Below are 22,017 nucleotides of genomic sequence, written 5' to 3' on the forward strand. Positions count from 1 at the left end.
AAGAATGCATTTCCCAGGAGGTTAGACCTGTCCATACTGCATCACTTTTCTTTTGGGTTAGGGTATAACATTTGAGTCATTTAGATTGATTAAAAAATCTTGCACTGAGTTGGTTGACAAGTTTGCGAACATAAGCCAACCAACATTGGGTGATGGAAATGAGTTCAGATAATTTATGTTTTGGTTGTCAAAAATAAAGTGGATGAACTAAATAGTTAGGAATGCCTCAAACAATTCTAATTTGAGAGAATTGGAGGAGGTTTAAAATATGGAGTTTCCTAACTTTTTGATACTTGGGCTTTCTGGTTGGTTTGTTTCAAGTGCAATTCCATTTGCATTGATGCAAATGAGTCAAGGGAAAATTTTGGTTTACTTTTAGTTTCGTGCTTTACTTTGTTTTGTTTGTTTGTGGTATAGATGAAGTAAAGTTTGAAGTAAAAATGAGCCAGAATTTGTTTTAGTGCAAAAAGCAAACAGATTGGCTTTTTCATGCTTTATATGGGAACTAGACATCAACCTGTGTTTTTTATGGTTTGGGGAGATAAATATCACCTCTTTTTTTTTTTTCCTTTTTGATGAAAAGAGCTAAATATCACCTATGTACTCTATGCATAATGTTGTACATTACACTCTATAATACCATTTCAAAAAATTCTGCAAGTGCCATTTCAAAATAGAGTCAAAGACGTAGGGATGAGCTTTTTTATGGTTTGGTGTTTATTTTGGATATTGGTAGACTGGTTGTAATTTATTAAGGGTTGGGGATGAGAATTGTACTCTAAAAGGGTCTTGGAAGTTTTTGATGTTATGGGACTTCAGCTTTTTCTTTTTCTCTCGCGAGTGATAGCTTATCACCTTTCCTGTAACCTCTTTTGTTTAATAAAATTTTCTTTTTTATTTATTACCAAAACAATTCTACAAATTCTGCCCAGTTTTTGTTTTGTTTAAAATTTGGAATAATAATATTTTATCCCTGTTGTGCAGACAATTGCTGTTGTAGCTGTTGTTCCACATGGAGTTGTACAACTTGGCTCTTTAAATACTGTAAGAAAGTTAAATTTTACTTTTTCTCTGAGTATGACCTTGTTAAGAAACCGGTATTTTAAAATGCGTTGCCATGAAAATAATATCAATGGTTAAGGAAAAGTGTTTTCAATTAAGATTTGGTTTACTGTTTCTTAACACTGAAAATAATGCTGTTTAGTGTTCAGTTCACTTGTAAGAAAAATGATACCTTATAATGAACTTATATTATAAGTTTACAGAAGCCAAGAATTGCAGTTTAAAGAAATGTAATAAAGTCGTGCAAATGACTAGTTTGTGCTTGTTATGGAGACTAGTAATCTGAAATAGATCCTTCGGAGGATTATAAAAACTTTCAATCTGTTTAATATAAAAATGAGTTATTAGATTAAGGAAATCAAAGATGGCAGGAAAGTTCAAGAAATTGATCTTTTCTCTCTGTCTTGTGATGAAGAAGGTTATTTCTGATCAATATATGAGATGTGTATTTCAATATAAGAACCCCACCAAGGTGAAAAGTGCAAGTGTTCCTTATACATTGATGCATAAGCCTCCAAGTTTGAGCCTTAAGGCATTTTTCTTGAATTTTCTTTTAAGCAAGCCCTAAGAAATGAGCACCACAGGCCTAGGGATGTAATCAGGTAGGATTCAGATTGGATCTAGCCACATCCAAGTTCAATCTGATTAATAAAACATACAATCCAACTTTCATCCAAAATCTTATTGGATCTAGGGGGCTTCAGATTGGATTAGGACCCTATCATATTTTTTGTTTTAATCTTAGTCTGTTTTACCATATTTAAAATAAAGAAATATACTGAAAATATGAAAATTAATCACTATTTGACTTATACAAGTATATTGAAAAATCTAACATGACATAAACCGTCTTGGGATGATCCAATTGAAATTACATGGTGCAATGGTATCTTTAAAATAATTTCCTTTTCTTTAGGAATTTATTTGAAAATATTATTAGATATGTGAATATTACATTGGCCATTATGCTAGCCAAATTTTAATTACATATTACCTATTTATATGTGTGTCTATGTACAACATTTAATCAAACTTGAATCATAATCAGATCAAATAGAGTTAGATCTGCATTCAATCTGATTATTAAGCAGATGCATCTTTTAAATTCTGAACCTGACGGATCAGCCAAATCCAAATTAACAGGATCAGGTCTCAGATTTTCATACTCTATTGCTATCCCTACCCATGCCCATTTGAGAACATTTTGGAATCATATTGTTATCTGTAGATGTGAATCTGTCCTTCAAATCTCATATAAAACTGATAAAAAATAAGAAAAGTGAGAGAGAAAAGATGGTTACAGCAGGATAGAAGAAGAAGATGGAGAAGAAGAAGAGAAATGAGAAGAGAATTCGGTGGATACCTCTCTCCCTTCATTAATCTTTTATTAATCTTAATCAATTATGCTAATTACAAGTCTGCCCTTTAAGTGGGTGGCCAGCAAAGCATGAACTTAAAAGAAATTAAAAAGAGCTTAACAGGCCCATTAACTCATAAAATAGATAAAACACTACTTAAACATAAAACAAATATTAGGGGCCATTTGGCCTAGTCTCTTTACACTCCCCCTCAAGCCAAGCATAGATGTCAATCTTGCCCATCTTGCTTATATAGTGTGTCAACTTTCCTTTTGGAACACCTTTGGTCAAAACATCAACCAACTGCTCTTTGAAGCAATAAATGGCAAACAAACTTCCCCTAAAGCAACTCTTTCCCATATGAAATGTCTATCAACCTCTATGTGCTTAGTTTTGTCATGCTGAATAGGATTATGTGCAATGTTGATAGCTGCCTGGTTGTCATAGTAGAGCATCATTGGCTTTTCATAGTCAATACCTAACTCTCCCAAAAGTGGTCTCAACCACAATAACTCTAACACTCCATGTGCCATTGCCTTATACTTTGCTTCCCTGCCACTAAAGCGCAATATCCTGAGGTGGATCTCTTAAATACATCCAACCCAGTCAGCATCAATGTATGCCTCTGGCTTCATGTGTCCATGCTTGGAACACAAAATACCTGGAGTGCCTTTCAAGTAGCACAAAACTCTTTCTGCAGCTGCTACATATGTATCTCTGGGAGAATGCATAAACTAACTAATAGCACTTACTGCATAAGAAATATCTGGCCGAGTTATGCAGAGATATAACAACTTCCCGAGCAGTTTCTGACTCTCTGGAACACTTCCCTATTAGTCAACAATTCACCATCAATAGCAAAAAGCTTATGGTTTAGGTCTATAGGGGTGGAAGCCGGTTTAGCACCAAGTTTACCAGTCTCTGTAAGGAGATCAAGAACATACTTGCACTGTGAAATGAATATACCATCCTTAGATCTAGCAATTTCAATTCCCAAGAAATATTTGAAACCCCCTAAATCTTTTATCTCAAATTCAATGTCAAGAAATCTTTCGAGCTTAATCACTTCCTGAGTGTCATTACCCGTAACCACAATGTCATCAACATAAACAATTAGAAACGTCACCAAGAATTACTTCTCTTCACAAACAAAGTATGGTCAGATTGAGTCTGTGTGTAACCAAAACAAACAAGGGCAGCTCTGAATCTCTCAAACCAGGCTCTAGGGGACTATTTGAGACTATAAAGAGGCTTCTTCAATTTACACACCTTCCCTTGCATTTCCTTTCCATACACCCCTGGAAGTAAAGACATATAGACCTCTTCATGTAGGTCTCCATTCAATAAGGCATTTTTAACATCAAATTGGTGAAGGGACCAATCAAAAATAGCAGCTAGAGACAACAAAACTCAAACTGAAGTCATTTTAGCCACAGGAGCAAAAGTCTCAAGGTAATCAATACCATACATTTGAGTGTAACCCTTAGCAACCAATCGATCCTTAAACCTCTCAATAGTGCCATCAGAATTATATTTGATAGTGAATACCCATTTATAACCAACTGGGTAAAACAGAGGTAATGGTTCTTATGCAAAGCATCTAGCTCAGTCATCATAGCTTTCCTTCATTCAAGTTTGGACAAGGCTTCTGGTACAGACTTGGGAATCACATGGGTAAAACAAAGGTAAGAAAAGAATAATAGGTAGGGGATAGGAGGCTGTAGGGCAAATGTTTAGAGATACAATGTGATGTACACTTCCACTTGCCTTTGTGAAGGGCAATAGGAAGGTCAAGGTCTGGGAAGGTGGCAAGTGGGTCAAAGGAAGGCTGACCTGTTACCTCAGTAGTGATGGAAGGTGCAAAAGGCTCTGATGAAGGATTGGAAACAACTTGCCCATGCCTAAATCTTTATCTTTGGTACCACCTTTGGAGAACAAGATGTGAGGAAAATATAGGAGGATGATCTGGGGGAGGAGGAGGAGCAGGAACATGTGAGGTAGACACAGTGGAAGGAGAGGCAATAGAAGAAGATGACTCACCAGAAGACTCAAAAGTAACTGGAAGAGGAACAACTGGAGACATAGCAAATGGTTCCTCAGAAGCTCCCCCTCAGGAGGAATAGTAAAGAAAGGAATAGACTCAACAAATGTGACATCCCTAGAGACAAAGAGGGTGCCACGGACTGGATCAAAATAGCAATATCCCTTATGGGTGGAGGTATATCCTAGAAAAGTGCACTTATGTGCCTTAGGCTTAAATTTGTGTCTCTGATGATTATGAACATGTACATAGCAGGTGCACCCAAAAACTCGGAGAGGAAGAGAAAAGAGATCCTCATTCGAAAAGAGAAGGCTAAACGGGGTCGTGAAACCCAGAACCCGAGAAGGCATACGATTAATAAAAAAAGTGGCAATAAGGACAACATCCCCCCAAAATTTAATAAAAACATGAGATGCAAAAAGGAGGCATCTAGCAACCTCAACCACATGGCGGTTCTTCCTTTTCGCTACTCCATTCTGTTGTGGAGTGTAGGAACAAGAACTTTGATGAATAACCTCAAAGGTCTTAAAGTGGGATGAGAGGTTCTTATCAAAATATTACTTAGCATTATTTAATAAGAACATGAGATGCAAAAAGGAGGCATCTAGCAACCTCAACCACATGGCGATTCTTCCTTTCCGCTACTCCATCCTGTTGTGGAGTGTAGCAACAAGAACTCTGATGAATAACCCCAAAGGTCTCAAAGTAGGATGAGAGGTTCTTATCAAAATATTACTTAGCATTATCAGATCGGAATATTTTGATCCAGGTGTTAAATTGGGTAAGGATAAGTTCATGAAATTTTTGCACAATAGTTGGTACTTCATCCCAAGATCTCATGAGATAAATCCAAGTATAGCGAGAATAATCATCAATAAAGAGGATAAAATACTTATAACCCCCCATAGTAGATAAATGATATGGCCCCCACACATCAGAGTGCACAACATGAAAAGGAGAAATAGATCTTTTATTGCTTACTGAATAAGAATGCCTACAATGCTTTGCAAGTTCACAAGACTCACAATGAAGACTCGATAAAGACACTCCCTTAAACATATCAGGAAACAAATGACTCAAGGCAGGAAAAGGTAAATGACCAAACCATAAATGATATAACATGACTCTTTAATAGACTAACAAAATAGACTCCAAAGCAATTCCATTAGGTGGTCCAAGACTCTTATCAGGTGTGTCTAACAAGTATATTCCATTCGCCTCATGGCCACTCCCAATCGTCCTCTGGGATTTCAGTTCCTAAAAAACACAATGGGTAGGAAAAAAGGTTATGCTACAGTTCATGGATTTAGTCAAGCTACTAACAGATAAAAGGTTGGTATTAAGCTTGGGGACATGAAGAACAAAGGATAAAAACAAGTGCGCCAGAGGCCTTGATATCTCCTTTTCTAGAGATGGGAGCAAGAGACCCATCAGCAAGGGATATATTCTCTCTAATAGAGAAGAGCTGATATGAACAAAAGAGGTTAGATAAACTAGTCATATGGTCTGATGCACCATAGTCAATAATCCAAGGGATCTTATGATTGCCTGAAATCTTAGGATGATTTGTAGAAGCATGAGTACTTGAATGAGCAAATGTGGATGATGAGGTGTTGCCTAAAGGGTTGGATGCTGAAAAAGTGGTCTCCAAGTGATTAAGTAACTTTCCATACTTTTCAAACTTTGACTTTACTACTGCCAGCTGTTCCATAGCTGATCTTTCTTCACTTTCCTTGTTTCCACCCGCAGGCATTGTGGCAACATTAGCATTCTTAGGCTTCCTAGTTTGACCATTCTTCTTAAAGTTGTTGTTATTGTTGTTGTTCCGAAACCTGTCTAGGAGAAGATTTGGATGAAGTTTCCAACAAGTGTCTTTAGTATGCTTTGGCTTCTTGCAGTATTCACATATTATTTCCTTTTCTCAATCGGCCCCTTTGGTTTTATTCCAGCATGTGCAAAGTGTTCTGTAGGTGGTCCCTGTAACTGTACTTGCCATATACTCTCTTCACTACTTACCATGGCATATGCTTGAGCAAAAGTTACCTCATCTTTGGCTAGGATGTTCTGCCTGGTAATGTCAAACTCAGGGTTGAGTCCTGTGAGAAACTTGTTGAGAAGGAGGCCAAGAAGAAGAAGAAAAGAAGGAGAAAAGAAGGAAGGAGAAGAGGAAGAAGAATAAGAGGCGACTGAGTTAAGGCCTCAACAAAACTTAGCTTCAGTCGAGTGAAGCTTTGCATTTATACTATTATGGCCGTACATAACAATATGTCTATAAAATTACAAAAATACCCCTGCGGGTACTAAGTCTGTGAACAGTACATATATTACACCTGTTAACACTCCCCCTCAAGTTGGAGCATAGATATCAATCATGCCCAACTTGTCACAGAGACCTTGATGTCTGGAATGGTTTAGCCCTTTTGTAAATAAGTTGGAGCATATTTCGCCTGTGATGATTTTCTCTCTGATAAAATGCTTGTCAACTTCAATGTGCTTTGTTCTATCATGTAGTACCGGGTTGGCAGCGATACTGATAGCTGCCTTGTTGTCACAGAGTAAAGTCATGGGTTTACCAACTGGAAAACCCAACTCTCCCAATAGATTCTTTATCCACATACCTTCGGCTACTCCGTGTGCCATTGCACGGTACTTAGCTTCAGCACTGGATCTAGCTACCACGGTTTGCTTCTTACTCCTCCAAGTAACAAGGTTCCCTCCTACAAAGGTGCAGTAACTACTAGTAGACCTTCTATCACTTTGGGATCTAGCCCAATCCGCATCTGTGTAAATTTCAACCCTCAAGTGTCCATGTTTCTGGAATAATAAACCAGCACCCGGGAACTTCTTAAGATACTGAAGTACTCTCTCTGCTGCTTCAAGATGGGTGGACCTAGGTGCATGCATGAACTGGCCGAGGACACCAACAACATATGCTATGTCTGGACGAGTCATAGAGAGGTACAACAATCTTCCTACAAGCCTCTAGAATTGCTTCACATCCTTAAGAGGTTCACCTTGGCTGTCACTTAACTTATGGTTGGGGTCAATGGGAGAGTCAGCTGGTTTAACCCCAATCTTTCTAGTGTCCTTAAGCAAGTCTAGGACATATTTCCTTTGGGAGATGAAGATACCCTTTTTTGATCGGGCAACCTCAATTCCAAGGAAGTATTTGGCAGGTCCTAGATCTTTCACTTCGAACTGAGTGGCAAGGAAGCCCTTCAAACTTTGAATTTCATCCTCCTAGTCACCAGTAACAATTATGTCATCCACATATACTATTAGGGAAGCCATTTTACCTTCTACCCTTTTTACAAACAGTGTCTGATCTGACTGACATTGCTTGTATTTCCTTTGCTGAACTGCAGTATGAAATCTGCTAAACCAAGCTCTTGGTGATTGCTTCAGCCCATATAAAGACTTCTTTAACTTGCACACTTTATGTTCACTTCCTTGAGCCAAAAAACCGGGGGGTTGAGCCATATCAACTTCCTCTTCAAGGTCACCATTCAAGAAGGCATTCTTGATATTGAGCTGATGTAGATCCCAATTCAGATTGGCAGCAAGAGAGGAAAGTACTCTAATAGAGTTCATTTTGGCAACGGGGGCAAAGGTTTCTACATAATCAACTCCATATACTTGAGTAAAACCCTTTGCCACTAAATGAGCTTTATACCTCTGCACAGTTCCATCAGCCCCATGCTTAACAGTGAACACCCATTTACATCCAACTGGAACCTTACCCTTAGGGAGATCAACAAGTTCCCACATGCCATTCTTATGAAGAGCATCAATTTCTTCCTTCATGGCATTTGTCCATTCTGGTACTGAGAGAGTTTCTGCCACATTCTTGGGAATAGGGATACTGTCAATGGAGGTAAGGAAGGCACGAAATGAAGGTGAGATGTTCTCATAGGAGACAAAGTTGGAAATGAGGTGTTTTGTGGTGCACAACCTAACACCTTTCCTGTGAGCAATAGGGAGGTCAAGATCATTAGCAATAGGGAGGTCAGGACTATCATTGGGAGTCAAGTTACCTGAGAGGGTATGATCTTCCCTCGAGGAGTTTGATGGCACTTGAGGTACAGCTTCTGGATTCTCCACAGATCTTGAACTTGGTTGGCCTTTATGACGACGAGAATAAACACGGAAAGGTGGAGGATCAGGAAGAGAAGGGGGAGAAGGAGAAGGATTAGGAAGAGGAGGAAGCTGAACCAGTTTCTCCTCATGCCTACACTCCCCCTGAGGAGAAACAGGAAAGAAGGGCTCATCTTCAAAGAATGTAACATCCATGGAGACATAGAATCTCCGAGAAACAGGATCAAAGCAACGATACCCTTTTTGAGAGAATGAGTAGCCAAGAAATATGCACGGGATAGCACGAGAGTCCAATTTCCCCCGGGTGGGAGATAGGTTTTGGACAAAGCACCGACAACCAAAAACACGAGGAGGGATAGAAAGAAGAGGGGCCTTAGGAAAGATAAGCTGATGTGGGGCTTTGTACTCTAACCAACGAGAGGGCATTCGATTAATGAGGTATGTAGAACAAAGGACAGCCTCAAGCCAAAATCGTTTGGGAACATTCATGTGTAGTAGTAAACCCCGTGCCACTTCAAGGAGGTGTCGGTTCTTCCATTCAGCCACACCATTTTGTTGTGGCGTACGGGCACAAGAGCTCCGATGAAGAGAGCCATGTGAAGCAAAGAACTCCGTGAGGTCACTATGAAAAAACTCTTTTGCATTGTCTGACTGGAATATTTGAATCTCGGTTCTGAAATTGGGTGAAGACCATCCGCTGAAAATCTTGGATAATTTTTGGTACTTCCTCATGGGTTCGCATTGGATATACCCAAGTGTATCTGGAATAATCGTCAATGAAGGTAATGAAATACTTGTAGCCACTCTCAGAAGCTAAAGTAACAGGGCCCCACACATCTGAATGCACAATGTGAAAAGGAAACTCAGATTTACTATTTCTTTGAGGGAATTGAGTTCTACAATGCTTGCTTAACTGAGACGTTTGACAGGAAAAATTAGAGCAGACATTGACTTACACAGTTCTGGGAAAACCAATTTCAAGGTTTCAAAAGACAAATGACCCAGACGACAATGCCACAAATACATTTTACTCTTTTTGAACTGACTCATAGACTCTGTAACATGAAGGCCAGCCGTATTCTCCAGCATGTAGAGTCCATCAACCATACGACCCCTACCAATCGTCCTCCCCGAGGCCAGATCCTGAATCACACAATAGGTAGGGAAAAAGGTCACAGAACAGTTCAAGGAATTTGTAATACTACTGACTAAGAACAAATTCATAGGGAGTTTTGGAACATGAAGAACATCAGAAAGAGTAAGGCTGAGGGGAAGAGAGAGAGTTCCTTGACCAGCTATGGAAGTGTATGATCCATCAGCTAGTCTCACTTTATCTCTTCCGGAAAGAGGGTGATAAGTTTGAAAGTAAGAGGACATACCAGTCATGTGTTTTGACTCTCCAGAATCGATGATCCATGGAGAGTCAAGGTTGTGTGAGGCAGCATGGAAAGCAGTAGCAGAATTACCTGATATGGATGCAGAAGAGGTGGTGGAGTTTACAATATCCTCCCTTGGGTCTGATCCAGAGTAGCTGTGTTGGCTATGTGGTGTTTGAGGTACAGTAGAAGTGGAGGGCTGAGTCTTCCGAGAAACCATATTTGCCATGTGGTGTTTCTTGGTACCTTGTTGCCCGGGTCTTCTAATTACACCTAAGCCTTGCTTCTTAGGTAAATCCTGAACCCACTTTGGTTTCCCACGGAGATCTCAACAAGTATCTTTGGTGTGTCGGGGCCTCTGACAATTAGTGCACCACAATCTTTCCTTATTCATGATTCTAGGTTTAGAAGTACTCAAAAAACACAGGTACACTGCCTTACAGAGCTGTTACAGTCCACAACTAGGCACTTGCTGATTTTCAGTTTCACAGAGAACCAAACACAAACACTGCAATTGCAGTACTAGGGGTTATCACCTACACTGTGTAGGAGTTCATAAAAAACACTATACGAACTGCACATGCAGTGTAACCAGGTCTGAAAGACCTACAGTTCACAACTTTGATACAACTTCTCAGCCCCAAAAAAAAGGCACAGTAGGAGCAGCAATACTAGTGGTGATTCACCACACCTAATCGGCTAATATCCACTTTCCAGGGCAGCCGAACAGTCACTCAAGTTCTAGGGTTCATCAACAGCCCCTTAGAGTGCAGACTAGGGCAACATACAATCGGAGGAAGGGGAACAGTCCCTAGTCAGATTCTGGAACATTAACAGTCGTGCAAGAAGCCATAAACAGGAAGAGAGAAAAAAAATCTCAGTACCAGCAATAGGCAACACAGTCATCAGTCATGAACTCAAACTTCCCTTCAAGTCAGATTGCAATAGGCAGTTCAGTCATGAACTCGAACTCCCCTTCAGGTCAGAGTCTTCCTTCAAACATCTGGGATGAATTTCTACAGTCCTCTTAGCCGAAGCAACCCAGTTACCAGCAAAAAACATGTAGCCGAACCCTTTTTCTGTGCTAGGAAGTTGAACAGTCAGCATACTTGTAGCAGAGCCCTACTCGGTAGTGAAGACTAACCGCAGCACTAGAAAAGCTTCCTCTTCCTTGTCTTCGAGCATCAGTACTATAGCTCCTTCGCAGCAGAGGAGAGAGACCTCAGTTAGTTGTTTTCTAGGCCTGGACGAACCTGCTCTGATACCATGTTGAGCAGGAGGCCAAGAAGAAGAAGAAAAGGAGAAAAGAAGAAGAAGGAAGAAGGAGAAGAGGAAGAAGAATAAGAGGCGACTGAGTTAAGGCCTCAACAAAACTTAGCTTCAGTCGAGTGAAGCTTTGCATTTATACTATTCTGGCCATACATAACAATATGTCTATAGAATTACAAAAATACCCCTGCGGGTACTAAGTCTGTGAACAGTGCATATATTACACCTGTTAACAAAACTCAAACACCCTGTTTCATTCCACCAATTTTTTAAATGTCTCTACATCTTTAGTACTCTCTCATACAACTGTCTCCATAACATCAATTTCTTGCCATAGTGACTTCAACATGGAGTAATAAACTACTACACTCTTCTCCCCCTGTCTCAGATTGTTCACATCACTCTTCAACTTATAGGCTCTTGCAACATATAACTTCTGTGAATATGTTTCTCTAACACTGTCCCAAATCTCCTTGGCTGAGGTCATCCAGAGCTAATGCTGACTTATATGGGGCAGCATAGAGTTGACCAACCACCCAATCACTGTGTAGTTCTCTTTCATCCATTTCTCATATGCAGGGTCTATCTCTGCAGGTTTCACCTTACTACCTATGAGATACCCTAGTTTATCTCTACTGCAAACATAAATCCCTATGGACTATGCCCAGGCTAGATAATTGGTTCCATCTAGTTTAGTTGTGGTCACTTCAGTCAAAAAGGAATCTACCGGACCAACCCCGCATACCGGCATTTGCTTCATTTCACTTCCAGATTGCTCCATTGATCAAACGAAAAAAAAACTAGGTTTTTAGTCTTTATAAACCTAACTAAGGTTAGTATAGTACCTGGAGATTCAAAAACTAGGGTTTCACTACACCTGGCTATCGGGGAGGAAGAGAAAAGAAGTAGCCACTCCTACCAGAGCTTCCCAACCTTCTTCAAGTCTCAACCACACACTTCTGGGGACCAAACTACACCTCCCAAGCCCTGAGCGCCACACCCGATTCTTCTCCTTAACCTATAACTTGAAATTTCAATAGTCAGCTAGGGTTTTGGGCAGAAAAATTATAGCTTCAATTCCTGGCAATTTTCGGCCAGATTCTAACTCTCCAAACCCTCTACCAACTAGGCAAATAGTCCTCTGATTGATCAGCGACTTATCTCTCCATACACTCTTCTAATCAAAGGGTGTATGGGAAAAAAGGAGAAAAAGAAAAGAAGAGGAAGAACTGCTCTGGTACCAAGATGTGAATCTGTCCTTCAAATCTGATACAAAACTGATTAAAAATTAGAAAAGTGAGAGAGAAACGAAGGTTACAGAAGAATAGAAGAAGAAGATGAAGAAGAAGAGAAAGAAGAAGAGAATTCGATGGATACCTCTCTCCCTTCACTAATCTTTTATTAATCTTAATCAATTATCCTAATTATAAGTCTGCCCTTTAAGTGGGCGGCCAGCAAAGCAAGAACTTAATAGAAATTAAAATGAGGTTAACAGGCCCATTAACTCATAAAACAGATAGAACACTACTTAAACATAAAACAAATATTAGGGCCCATTCGGCCCAGTCTCTCTACATCTGTATAGTTAGAGTTGGATCTTGTTGTTAGATGTCTTTGAACTTGTACATTTTGCATTGAGAGAATTTTAATTTGAGGTCCTTTACTTCTCATTCACGTTTCATGCATGTGCACAACATATTACAAACTCATTTTAAATGTATTGGCCAAAACTGATGCATGATTATCTCCAAGTACAGTATACATTCTTCTCAATACCCAGATTCCTTAGGCCAATAAAAAAAAAACAAAAAAATCTAGGTGAATAAGCAGTTACAAATCCAGATCTTAGGTTTAAAATACAAGCACCTCAATTTTTGAAACCAACATAAATAAATGACAGACTCAGAATTGGGTATACTCACTTGGGGTTGGGGAGTGGACTATCAAGCTTTGATAATAATACCATTGATCTCTAAACATCAGAAAACCTCTGTCTGCCTCACATTCTATAAACCAATTGAGCTACTGGTTTAGCTCTAGCCTCTAGGTTATCTTTTATGGTAGTGAAGCTAGCAAGTTCTTGTGTGAACCTCAGGTTAAAATGGTTAACCTAAAACAAATGAGAACTAAGAACTAAGCTCAGCTGGTAGATTTAGTTAATCGTAAACAACCAGGTCTAACAGAGTGTGCCCCATAAAAATATACTGTTCAATAATGAAAATGCATTTAATTTATGTTTTCTATTATAAAGTTCTGTTAATAATTTCATTTTAACTGATGCTTCTCTGCACCTATCTCATCAGCGATAACTCTGTTTCTTTTAAATCCTTTTCCATTTGGGTTGTTAAATTTTACATGCATATTTTGAACTCCTTTATTTTACTTAAATCTAGTTGTTCATTCTAATTGTTTCTTTTCTTGTGAGAGGAGCAGGTTATTGAAGATTTGAAGCTGGTAACCCATGTAAAGGATGTATTTTATTCACTTCAAAATTCCTGTATGGAATTTCTGGCCAATCCAATGCAAAATACGAAGATGGCCACCTTATGTCCGGTATGTTACTTCATTTTATTTGGAATATTTTGTTATTGTAATATATATCCATCTGATGCAGCTGTCTTTCCAGTCAGAGATATCAGCTAAGTGCTTAGACAGAGTAGATAAAGCTGTCAAGAAAAGAAGTCATGATTTTCATTCTCACTTGTTGCCATCTATTGGGAAACATTTAAATGATGTTGTTGCATTGCCTGGTCCCCATGGAAAAGAGGCAGTTGAAATGCTTGATGAACATATAGGAGTTAAATCCCCTACATTTATAGGTGATGAGAGTACTCAGTTTCTTTATCCAAGGTCCAGAATCTGCAGTTTGGATAACCAAAAAGAGGTGGATATGAAAATGTTCAAGAACAAAAAATACAGAGAGGAAATTAACAGGTGGAAGGATTGTGTTGGCTCAATACAGAATGATGCATCAGTATCACAAGATTTACTCAATACAACAATAAATATTACAAAGCCCCTTCCTAAACCTGAAGGAGGTCGCCCTTTCTTGCCTCCAGATCTCCTTGAACCTGCAGTAGATATGGTTAAGTGTTTTGGAGTTCATCTTCAGAATAAGGAACTCCACATACCTGAGCCACTTGAAGTGCAACGAGGAAAAGGCTCAGAGGATAATATGAAGTTCAGGACTGAGATAAATTGCACAAATACTGTAGACAATTCACTTAAGTTCTCTACTGTCTGTGAGCTGCATGAAGCCCTTGGACCAGCTTTTAGGAGAGAGCAGCAGTGTTTTCCTTGGAATGAGGCTGAGGGGGCAGGAAGTGGTATTCCAATTGAGCTCCAAGAGGGAATGGATTATAACCAGTTTATGTTAGAGAGTGGGTCAGAACATCTACTAGACGCAGTGGTTGCAAATGCTTGCCAGGGTACTAACAATGTTAAGAGTGACACATTTTGTAAATCAGTAGAGTCACTAATAACAACTAAAAAAATAAAAGAGCTTCCTTCCCACATTAAGCATCCTTGTACAGCAGGTGGACTGCCTGAATCTTCTGTTGAAGAGGATTCACATTGCAGCTTGGCTTCTACCTGGGGTTCAACAGAATCAAGGGTTGTAAGGTCCCAAAAAGAATTATCATTGACAACTCTAAGTGCACATAGTGAGCAGTTGGAAAGGCAAGTAGAACCACCTAAAATAAATAGAAAGAGGACTAGACCTGGTGAAACTTGTAGGCCTAGGCCAAGGGATAGACAACTGATCCAAGATCGTGTCAAAGAGCTTCGAGAGCTTGTGCCTAATGGGTCCAAGGTAACCATTTTATAGCCAGTCTCTGCTTGAGTTTTTTTGGTGAATGATGCATGCAAATACTTGTTCTTTCATATGGCACTGAAAATCTTGAGATGGTTGCACAGTGCAGTATCGATGCACTGCTGGAGCTCACAATCAAGCATTTGCTCTTTCTTCAGAGTGTCACTAAGCATGCTGATAAGCTAAGGAGATGTGCTGAATCAAAGGTAAACATTTAAATTCTTAAATTCCTCTGTGATTCAACTTTTCAACTGAAAAATGGCCTTTATTTGATGATTGAAGAACCTGTGTAAATTAAACATGTTATTAGAATGAGACTAATTGCATCACTTGGGGTGAGGAGAGATAAAGTTGAAATAAATGAGTATCCTCTGCCAATGGTTTTGTAACTTATAATATTACCTGTTTCATTCTATGTCTGCTTTGCTTGGGTTAAACCTTGATATATTAGTATCTGTGCCAACCTGACTAGTTGATATAATGTCTATGTTCCACAAAGAGTTTTGTGCAGATGTGCTATTTTTAAGTAGTCTTGTTTTATGCCCTAGCAATTAGAGGGAAGGTTTTAGATATTGATACATGTCTGATAAGGTCATATTTAAAATTTAAAATATTTGATTTGAATTTTGAAAATTTCTACTCCATATTTAATGTCTGTTAATGAACCTGTTAAAACTTCCTTCAATGACCATTAATATAACTTTTTTAAACATATTTAAAAGTCTATTTAATGCCTATTAATATATCTATTTAAATTACATTTAAAACCTCCAACATATTTACTGCTTATTGGCACTTCTATTCTAAACTTGTGTACAAAAATTATATGTAGTGGCAAGGATTCAAACCTGGGTTGCTTACCTGAGAAGTAGCGGTGGCAATTGGGCGGGTTGGGTTGGGTTGGGTTGGGTTTGGTTTGGGTTGAGTTTCAACCCAACCCATCTAAAACCCGCCAACCCATTAATGACCCAGTTATATAAACTTAAATGGGTTGGGTTCAACCCAAACCCGCTTTAACCCAGTCCAACCCGCCCAAACCCATTAATCTTATATTTATGTACTTAAAACAAAAAACTAACTCCCTCTTGATAAATAAGTTGGTCATAGCTTGGTGGTAATAGTAGTTGCTATTTACACAAGTGGTGAAGGTTCAAATCATATTACATGCATGTTATTTTTACACAAGCTACGAAGCCAGTTGACTATGCCCGGGTTTCAGGCTTGACTGAACCACTTAGGTTCAAGAGTGGTTGAACCGTTTAGATCCAGATCAGTCTGGTCGGACCAAACCGGACCGGTTCAGTCAATGGCAGATTGACTTGGACTGGCCCATATCAGGTTTGTGCTCGGGTTTGGGACCAAACCGACTGGCCCGAAGTGGTTCAAAAGAAGTAAATCAAACATGTTCAGATTCGGGTCGGGTTGTACAGATACGAGCCTGAGCGGACAATCCAAAACTAGGGAAAACAAGCGGGGCAGATTTTGGGTCGGACCAGAACGAACCATCCCGTCCGTCACAGTTTCAAATTCGGGTCGACCCGGATCGGCCTGCCCTGGGTCAGGTCATGTTCGGTCTAGGCTGACCAACCCAAGCGAATCGAACCGAGGTGATCAGGTCTGTTCATATTTAGACCAAGTTGAGCTGGTCCAAACTCGGGTCAAGTTGATTTGGATTTATGTCAATTTGGGTGAAGTGTGTTGATTCAAGACAAAATTAATTTTAGTCAATAATTAATAGAAAATTAATGCATTAATTATAAATTATTTCATTCAAATGAAGAAAATTAAAAAAAATGGCTAACGAATTAATACTTACATCTTTAGTGGTTAACCCAATGGTTACCCACAACCCAACCCATTTAAATTGACCCAATGGGTGATCAACCCATTTCCAACCCGCCAAATAAATGGCGGGTTGGGTGAAAAATTGCCACCCCTATGGCCCCACTGAGAAGTAAGAGTTTTTACAACTACACAATAGGGGTGATCATGGGTCGAGCCGGGTTTAGCAATTAGCACTAATGATAAGTGCTTTAACCTAGGCCCAGGTCTAGCCTAGCCCACACTAGCACACCCCAAGTCTAGTTTGCAAGCCCAAGCCCGGCCCTACATGGGCTCAAGCCGGGCTTAGGGCTTTCCAAGCCTATGACATCAAATAATAAAAATTTAATTATTTAGATTTTTAATTTTAAATTAAATTAATATATGCAAAAAAAAAATATGGCACAAGCCCAAGGCAAATTGGGCTTGGCTAAGCTTTGGGCCAATGGACAAAAAAAGGCATGGGCCTCATTTAATTCTTAGAGTTGGTTTGGCTTGGCTTACCTATCCTTTATAGATGAAGGCAAGGCCTCCATTCCCATTCTTGAGCAATGTGGGACTTGGATTCACTAAATAATGAGTGCTGCCAGTGAGTGTTTTTCCAAGTCCCACATTGCTTAGGCAATGAGAATGAAGCCTAGGAGGACAACTTACATACTTGAGTTGGTTTAAGTGTTCACACATGTATTGACATGTGTCAACTAATTAATATTTATTTATATGTTAAAACTTAAAATTTTTATATCTTATATAAAATAATAAACATTTAGTATAAAATAAAATATATTTGTATATATATAACAAATATAATATAATGTTATAATATATATTTAAAAATACATATTATATTATATTGCGAGCTGGGCCAAGGCCGCCAGGCCTGAGTTGGGCTTGAAGTGTTGGTCTCAAGCCCAACCCAAAATTTTCTAGGCTTGATGCGGGCCCGGGCTGATCCGGGCTTGCACACAAAAACTTGGGCCTAGGCTTGGGAATTTGCGGGTTGGGCCAAGTTTCTGGGCCGGGCCAAGAATGATCACACCCACTACACAATATTACAATAACACATGAAAATAAAATATTCTAAATTTTATCTTTTTAAATAACCTTTCATGAATTTTCTCTTATTAGCACTAAATCATCCAAAAATTATAAAAGAAAGAAAATAATTAATTAATCACTAAAATTGGTATTTTTAAATAGCGATGATATTTATAAAAGATTTACAAATAAAAAAAAATAAGTATCACCAAAATTTGTAATTCAAAGTATTAATAAGCTTTATTTCAGTTTCCTAACTCCTAAGATATAATGCATATTTCAATTCTTCAACCATTTTACAGAATTTTGCAATTATGTCCTGATAATTTATACTTCACATTGTTGGTTCGGCTGATATGTTGTTATTCTCTTGTCTGGGCTGGGTATTAGAGTCTCTAGTTAATGGGCCTGAGTAACTGGGCCTAATTGTATCTTGTGTTTTATTAGACTGGGTGTCCCATCACTAATCAGGGGCATCCTGGTCCTTTCATGTAAATTATGTATTGCTCTTATATTAGTGAACAGGGCCGGCTGATGAATAGTGCCCATTCGAACACATCAGACTCTCCTCTCTTCTTCTTCCACTTTTTCTTCTTCTCAGCTCTCTCAACAGGTTCAGTTCGGCAAACATGGTATCAGAGCTCTAGGTCTGGTCGTAGAACACCTCTCTTGCCTGGTTACAGCAGCTGTCTCGCACTTCTCTCTCTATCTTGGTACTGCAAAGAAACCCTAGGTCTGGTCGTAGAACACAGCAGAACTTATGCCGCCGGGGTTTCCCTTGGTTGTAGGGCCCAAGGGGAGTTAGTTCCAGTAGTTGATACCCTAAGAGATACATAGAGCAAGGTGTAGCCATTCGGCTAAGTGAGATCTGTGTAAAACAGATCTAGAAGAGAGGACTGATTTCAGCAGTCCTAGAGCAGTTCGTGGGTGAAGGTTAACCTGCGATAGCAGTGATTGGTGTGTGGTAGAAGCCACAACAGCTAGGTCAGGGTTGTGACAACAGTGGCCAAACACAGCCGAGTTTTTTTTTGGCTTGGCACTTCAACTGTAAGTGGCAGCTTGCGACAGCAGTGAGTGGAGCAGTACAGCAGAGTGGGAAGGGTATTACAGCCCTAAAACAGACCCTCAGGTCTGAGATTACAGTGCTGGAAGGTCCGGAAGTCTGAAGAGGTTTCACATAACCTGTGTGACAGTTTTGGTACTCTTGCAAGTCGGAGAAGATGTCTTCCATATCTGGGGAAGTTTCTTCTAGAGATATTAGGATTAGTGGGAGGTCTCCTAATCTGGAGAACCCTAATTTGCACAGCCTACAGATAACGTGTGTTACTTGATGAATACAACTTTAGGGAATGGTCTGTTTCGGCCATGCTCTTTATCACATCCCGGTATCTTACAGGCTATTTGGACAGGCAGAAGAAAGAACCCGAAATAGGGAGTGCTGAATATGCTGTTTGGAGAAGAGAGAATGCTACAATCATGTCCTGGCTGCTTGCTTCAATGACTCCCAGGGTAGCTAGGACGGTTCAACACTTCTCCACAGCTGCCAAGATATGGAAGAAGGTGTCTAAGACCTATGGGCAGAAAAAGAATAATGCCCGAATCTATAGACTGAATCAAGATATTGCTGCCCTGAAGCAGGGAGACATGAGTGTTGCTACATACTTTGCTACATTAGAAGGATTGTGGGAAGAGCTGGATCACTACCTCATCATAGACTGGGAGAATGCTAGAGATAAGGAGAAACACGACAAACAAGTTGAAGAGGGTAGAGCATTCAAATTTTCGGCTGGCCTAGATCCGGTATATAAGAACATAAGGTCCCAAATTCTGGGAAGAGATGAGATGCCTGATCTACATCATGTCTACTATCTTGTGAGAAATGAAGAGGTGAGAAGAAAGGAGATGCAAGTTGATGCCCAGACTAAACCAGTAGAGCAGTCTATAGAACATTCAGCTCTCATTTCTACAAGCCAAAGGGGGAACAAGTTCTCTGACAAGAGACACCTAAGGTGTACTCACTGTGGGGGAGAAAAACATGTGAAAGAGAACTGTTGGGTTCTCTACCCTCATTTGAAATCAACAGCATTGTGGAAAGAGAAGAAGCACCAGAAGGGCCATTCGGCAAGTGGGAACCTAGCAGCAAGTCACAGTGGTGGAGGTTCTAAACACTCATCCACAGTTGCTTCCTCTTCTTCGGGACAGACTACCAGTTCCCAAGGACATGGGCCTATGGATTTCACAGCTGATGAGGTAGAGGTACTTAGCCGGGCACTGGCCCGCCTAAGGACAAATTCTCTTGCTTCCACCTCCCTTGCCAAATCAGGTATTGTTTCAGCCTTTAGTGCAACTAGTTCCATTGATCCAGCCTCCTGGATTATTGATTCCGATGCAACTGACCACATGACTCACATGTCTTCCTTATTCTCTTTCTATCATTTAATGTCTGGTCAAGACAAGATGAAGGTTGTTGATGGTTCCCTCTCTACCATATCTGGGAAAGGAGTGGTTGACCTAAGCAAGGACATCTCTCTCAAATCTGTCTTACATGTTCCCAATCTCTCTTCAAATCTTTTATTTGTTTCAAAACTTACCAAGAACTTGAATTGTAGCATAACCGTTTTTCCTACCCATTGTGTTTTTCAGGACAGTTTGACGAAGAGAACGATTGGGAGCGGTCATGAGCGAAGAGGCCTCTACTACCTGGATGCAGACATCAGTTCAGTCCTTCAAACATCTACTACTAGTGGTCAATGTAATGTGGAGTCATTATCTAAGATGCACCTGTGGCATGCTAGAATAGGTCATTTATAGTTCTCGTCATTGGAAATGTTGTTTCCGGAATTGTTTCAAGGTGTGTCAAGTCAAAAGTTAGTCTGTGAAGTCTGTCAATTATCAAAACAGTGTAGAACTGTGTACTCAACTTCTAGTAATGAAATTCAAGCACCTTTTGACTTAATGCATTCTGATGTTTGGGGTCCTTCTCCCATTGTTTCTGTGGATGGCTATCGATACTTTATCAGTTTTATTGACCACTATTCTCGATGCACATGGATCTACTTATTAAAGATACGAGATGAAGTGCCACGGGTAACCATGGCATTTTGCAAAATGATTGAAACACAATTTGGCAAGAAAATCAAGCAATTCAGGTCAGATAATGCTGCTGAATATTTTGAAATATCCTTAAACTTGTTTATGGAGGATGCGGGAATGATTCACCAGTCATCTTGTGCTAATACCCCCCAACAGAATGGGGTTGTTGAGCGCAAGAATAGACACTTATTGAAGACTGCACGAGCTTTATTATTTCAGCACAAGGTTCCAAAAGGCTATTGGTCTCAGGCAATCCTCACTACATCATATCTGATAAACCGAATGCCATCTAAGGTCTTGGGAATGAAGACTCCATTTTCGGTTCTTTGCCCTCCCTGTTTTTTCTCTTCCACTGAGGGTCTTTGGGTGTGTATGTTTCATACATGTCAAGGATCCAAAGAAGACAAAACTGGATCCTCGATCTACAAAGGGAATCTTCTTGGGTTATTCTCCTACTTAGAAGGGATACAAGTGTTATGATCTAGTCACCAAGAAAAGATATGTCACAAAAGATGTGGTGTTCTTTGAGTCTCAATCCTACTTTCAATCTTCCTCGGATCCTCTTCAGGGGGAGACTAGTAGGATGGAAGAGGACCCTCCGGTTGATTCTTTTATTCCCCATTTCTTTGTGCCCCTCTCTGCCTCGGATCTTCCATCTTCTCCTCTTGATCCTCCTAGTTGTGGTATCCCAGGTGAATCTAGTAAGGCTCTCATTGGCCCAGCTATTACTAGTGATGTGGAAAATGTTACTAAAGGCTTCAATAGGCAGCAAAAGATATTAGAGTTACCTACAATAGAAGGAAGAAGAGCCCTCCAACTCATGACAACAACCAATTGGACTCGGATCAACCTGTATCAGTAACTCAAGGTAATCCTATCAATTCCTCTGACTTGGATCTTCCAATTGCACTTCGTAAATCTACTCGTTCTTGTACTATCAGATACCCTATTGCGGATTTTGTGTCTTACTCACACTTGTCCCCTAGTTATTGTTCTTTTGTGTCTGCTCTCTCTTTTGTGCATGTTTCTACTAGGTACTCTGAGGCTGTGTCT

General features: G+C 39.8%; 1 protein-coding gene across 9 annotated transcripts in view; it reads left to right on the plus strand.

Moving 5' to 3' along the window:
• Positions 1 to 22,017, plus strand: part of LOC104610047 (transcription factor EMB1444-like) — a 47,940-nt gene that overhangs the window by 6,913 nt on the left and 19,010 nt on the right. For 4 of the 9 annotated variants that reach the window (XM_010276508.3, XM_010276504.3, XM_010276503.3 and 1 more), the window contains 4 exons: positions 985 to 1,044; positions 13,635 to 13,754; positions 13,828 to 15,012; positions 15,117 to 15,218. In XM_010276508.3, coding sequence (XP_010274810.1) covers positions 985 to 1,044; positions 13,635 to 13,754; positions 13,828 to 15,012; positions 15,117 to 15,218 — 1,467 coding nt within the window. Of the gene's footprint in view, positions 1 to 984; positions 1,045 to 13,634; positions 13,755 to 13,827; positions 15,013 to 15,116; positions 15,219 to 20,514; positions 20,834 to 22,017 lie in introns of those variants that run through there. The other 5 variants (XM_010276510.3, XM_010276509.3, XM_088894994.1 and 2 more) reach the window with 4 other exon arrangements.

Source organism: Nelumbo nucifera, chromosome 1 (genome assembly GCF_055504915.1).
Source record: "Nelumbo nucifera cultivar China Antique chromosome 1, China Antique-T2T, whole genome shotgun sequence".
Lineage (NCBI taxonomy): Eukaryota > Viridiplantae > Streptophyta > Magnoliopsida > Proteales > Nelumbonaceae > Nelumbo > Nelumbo nucifera.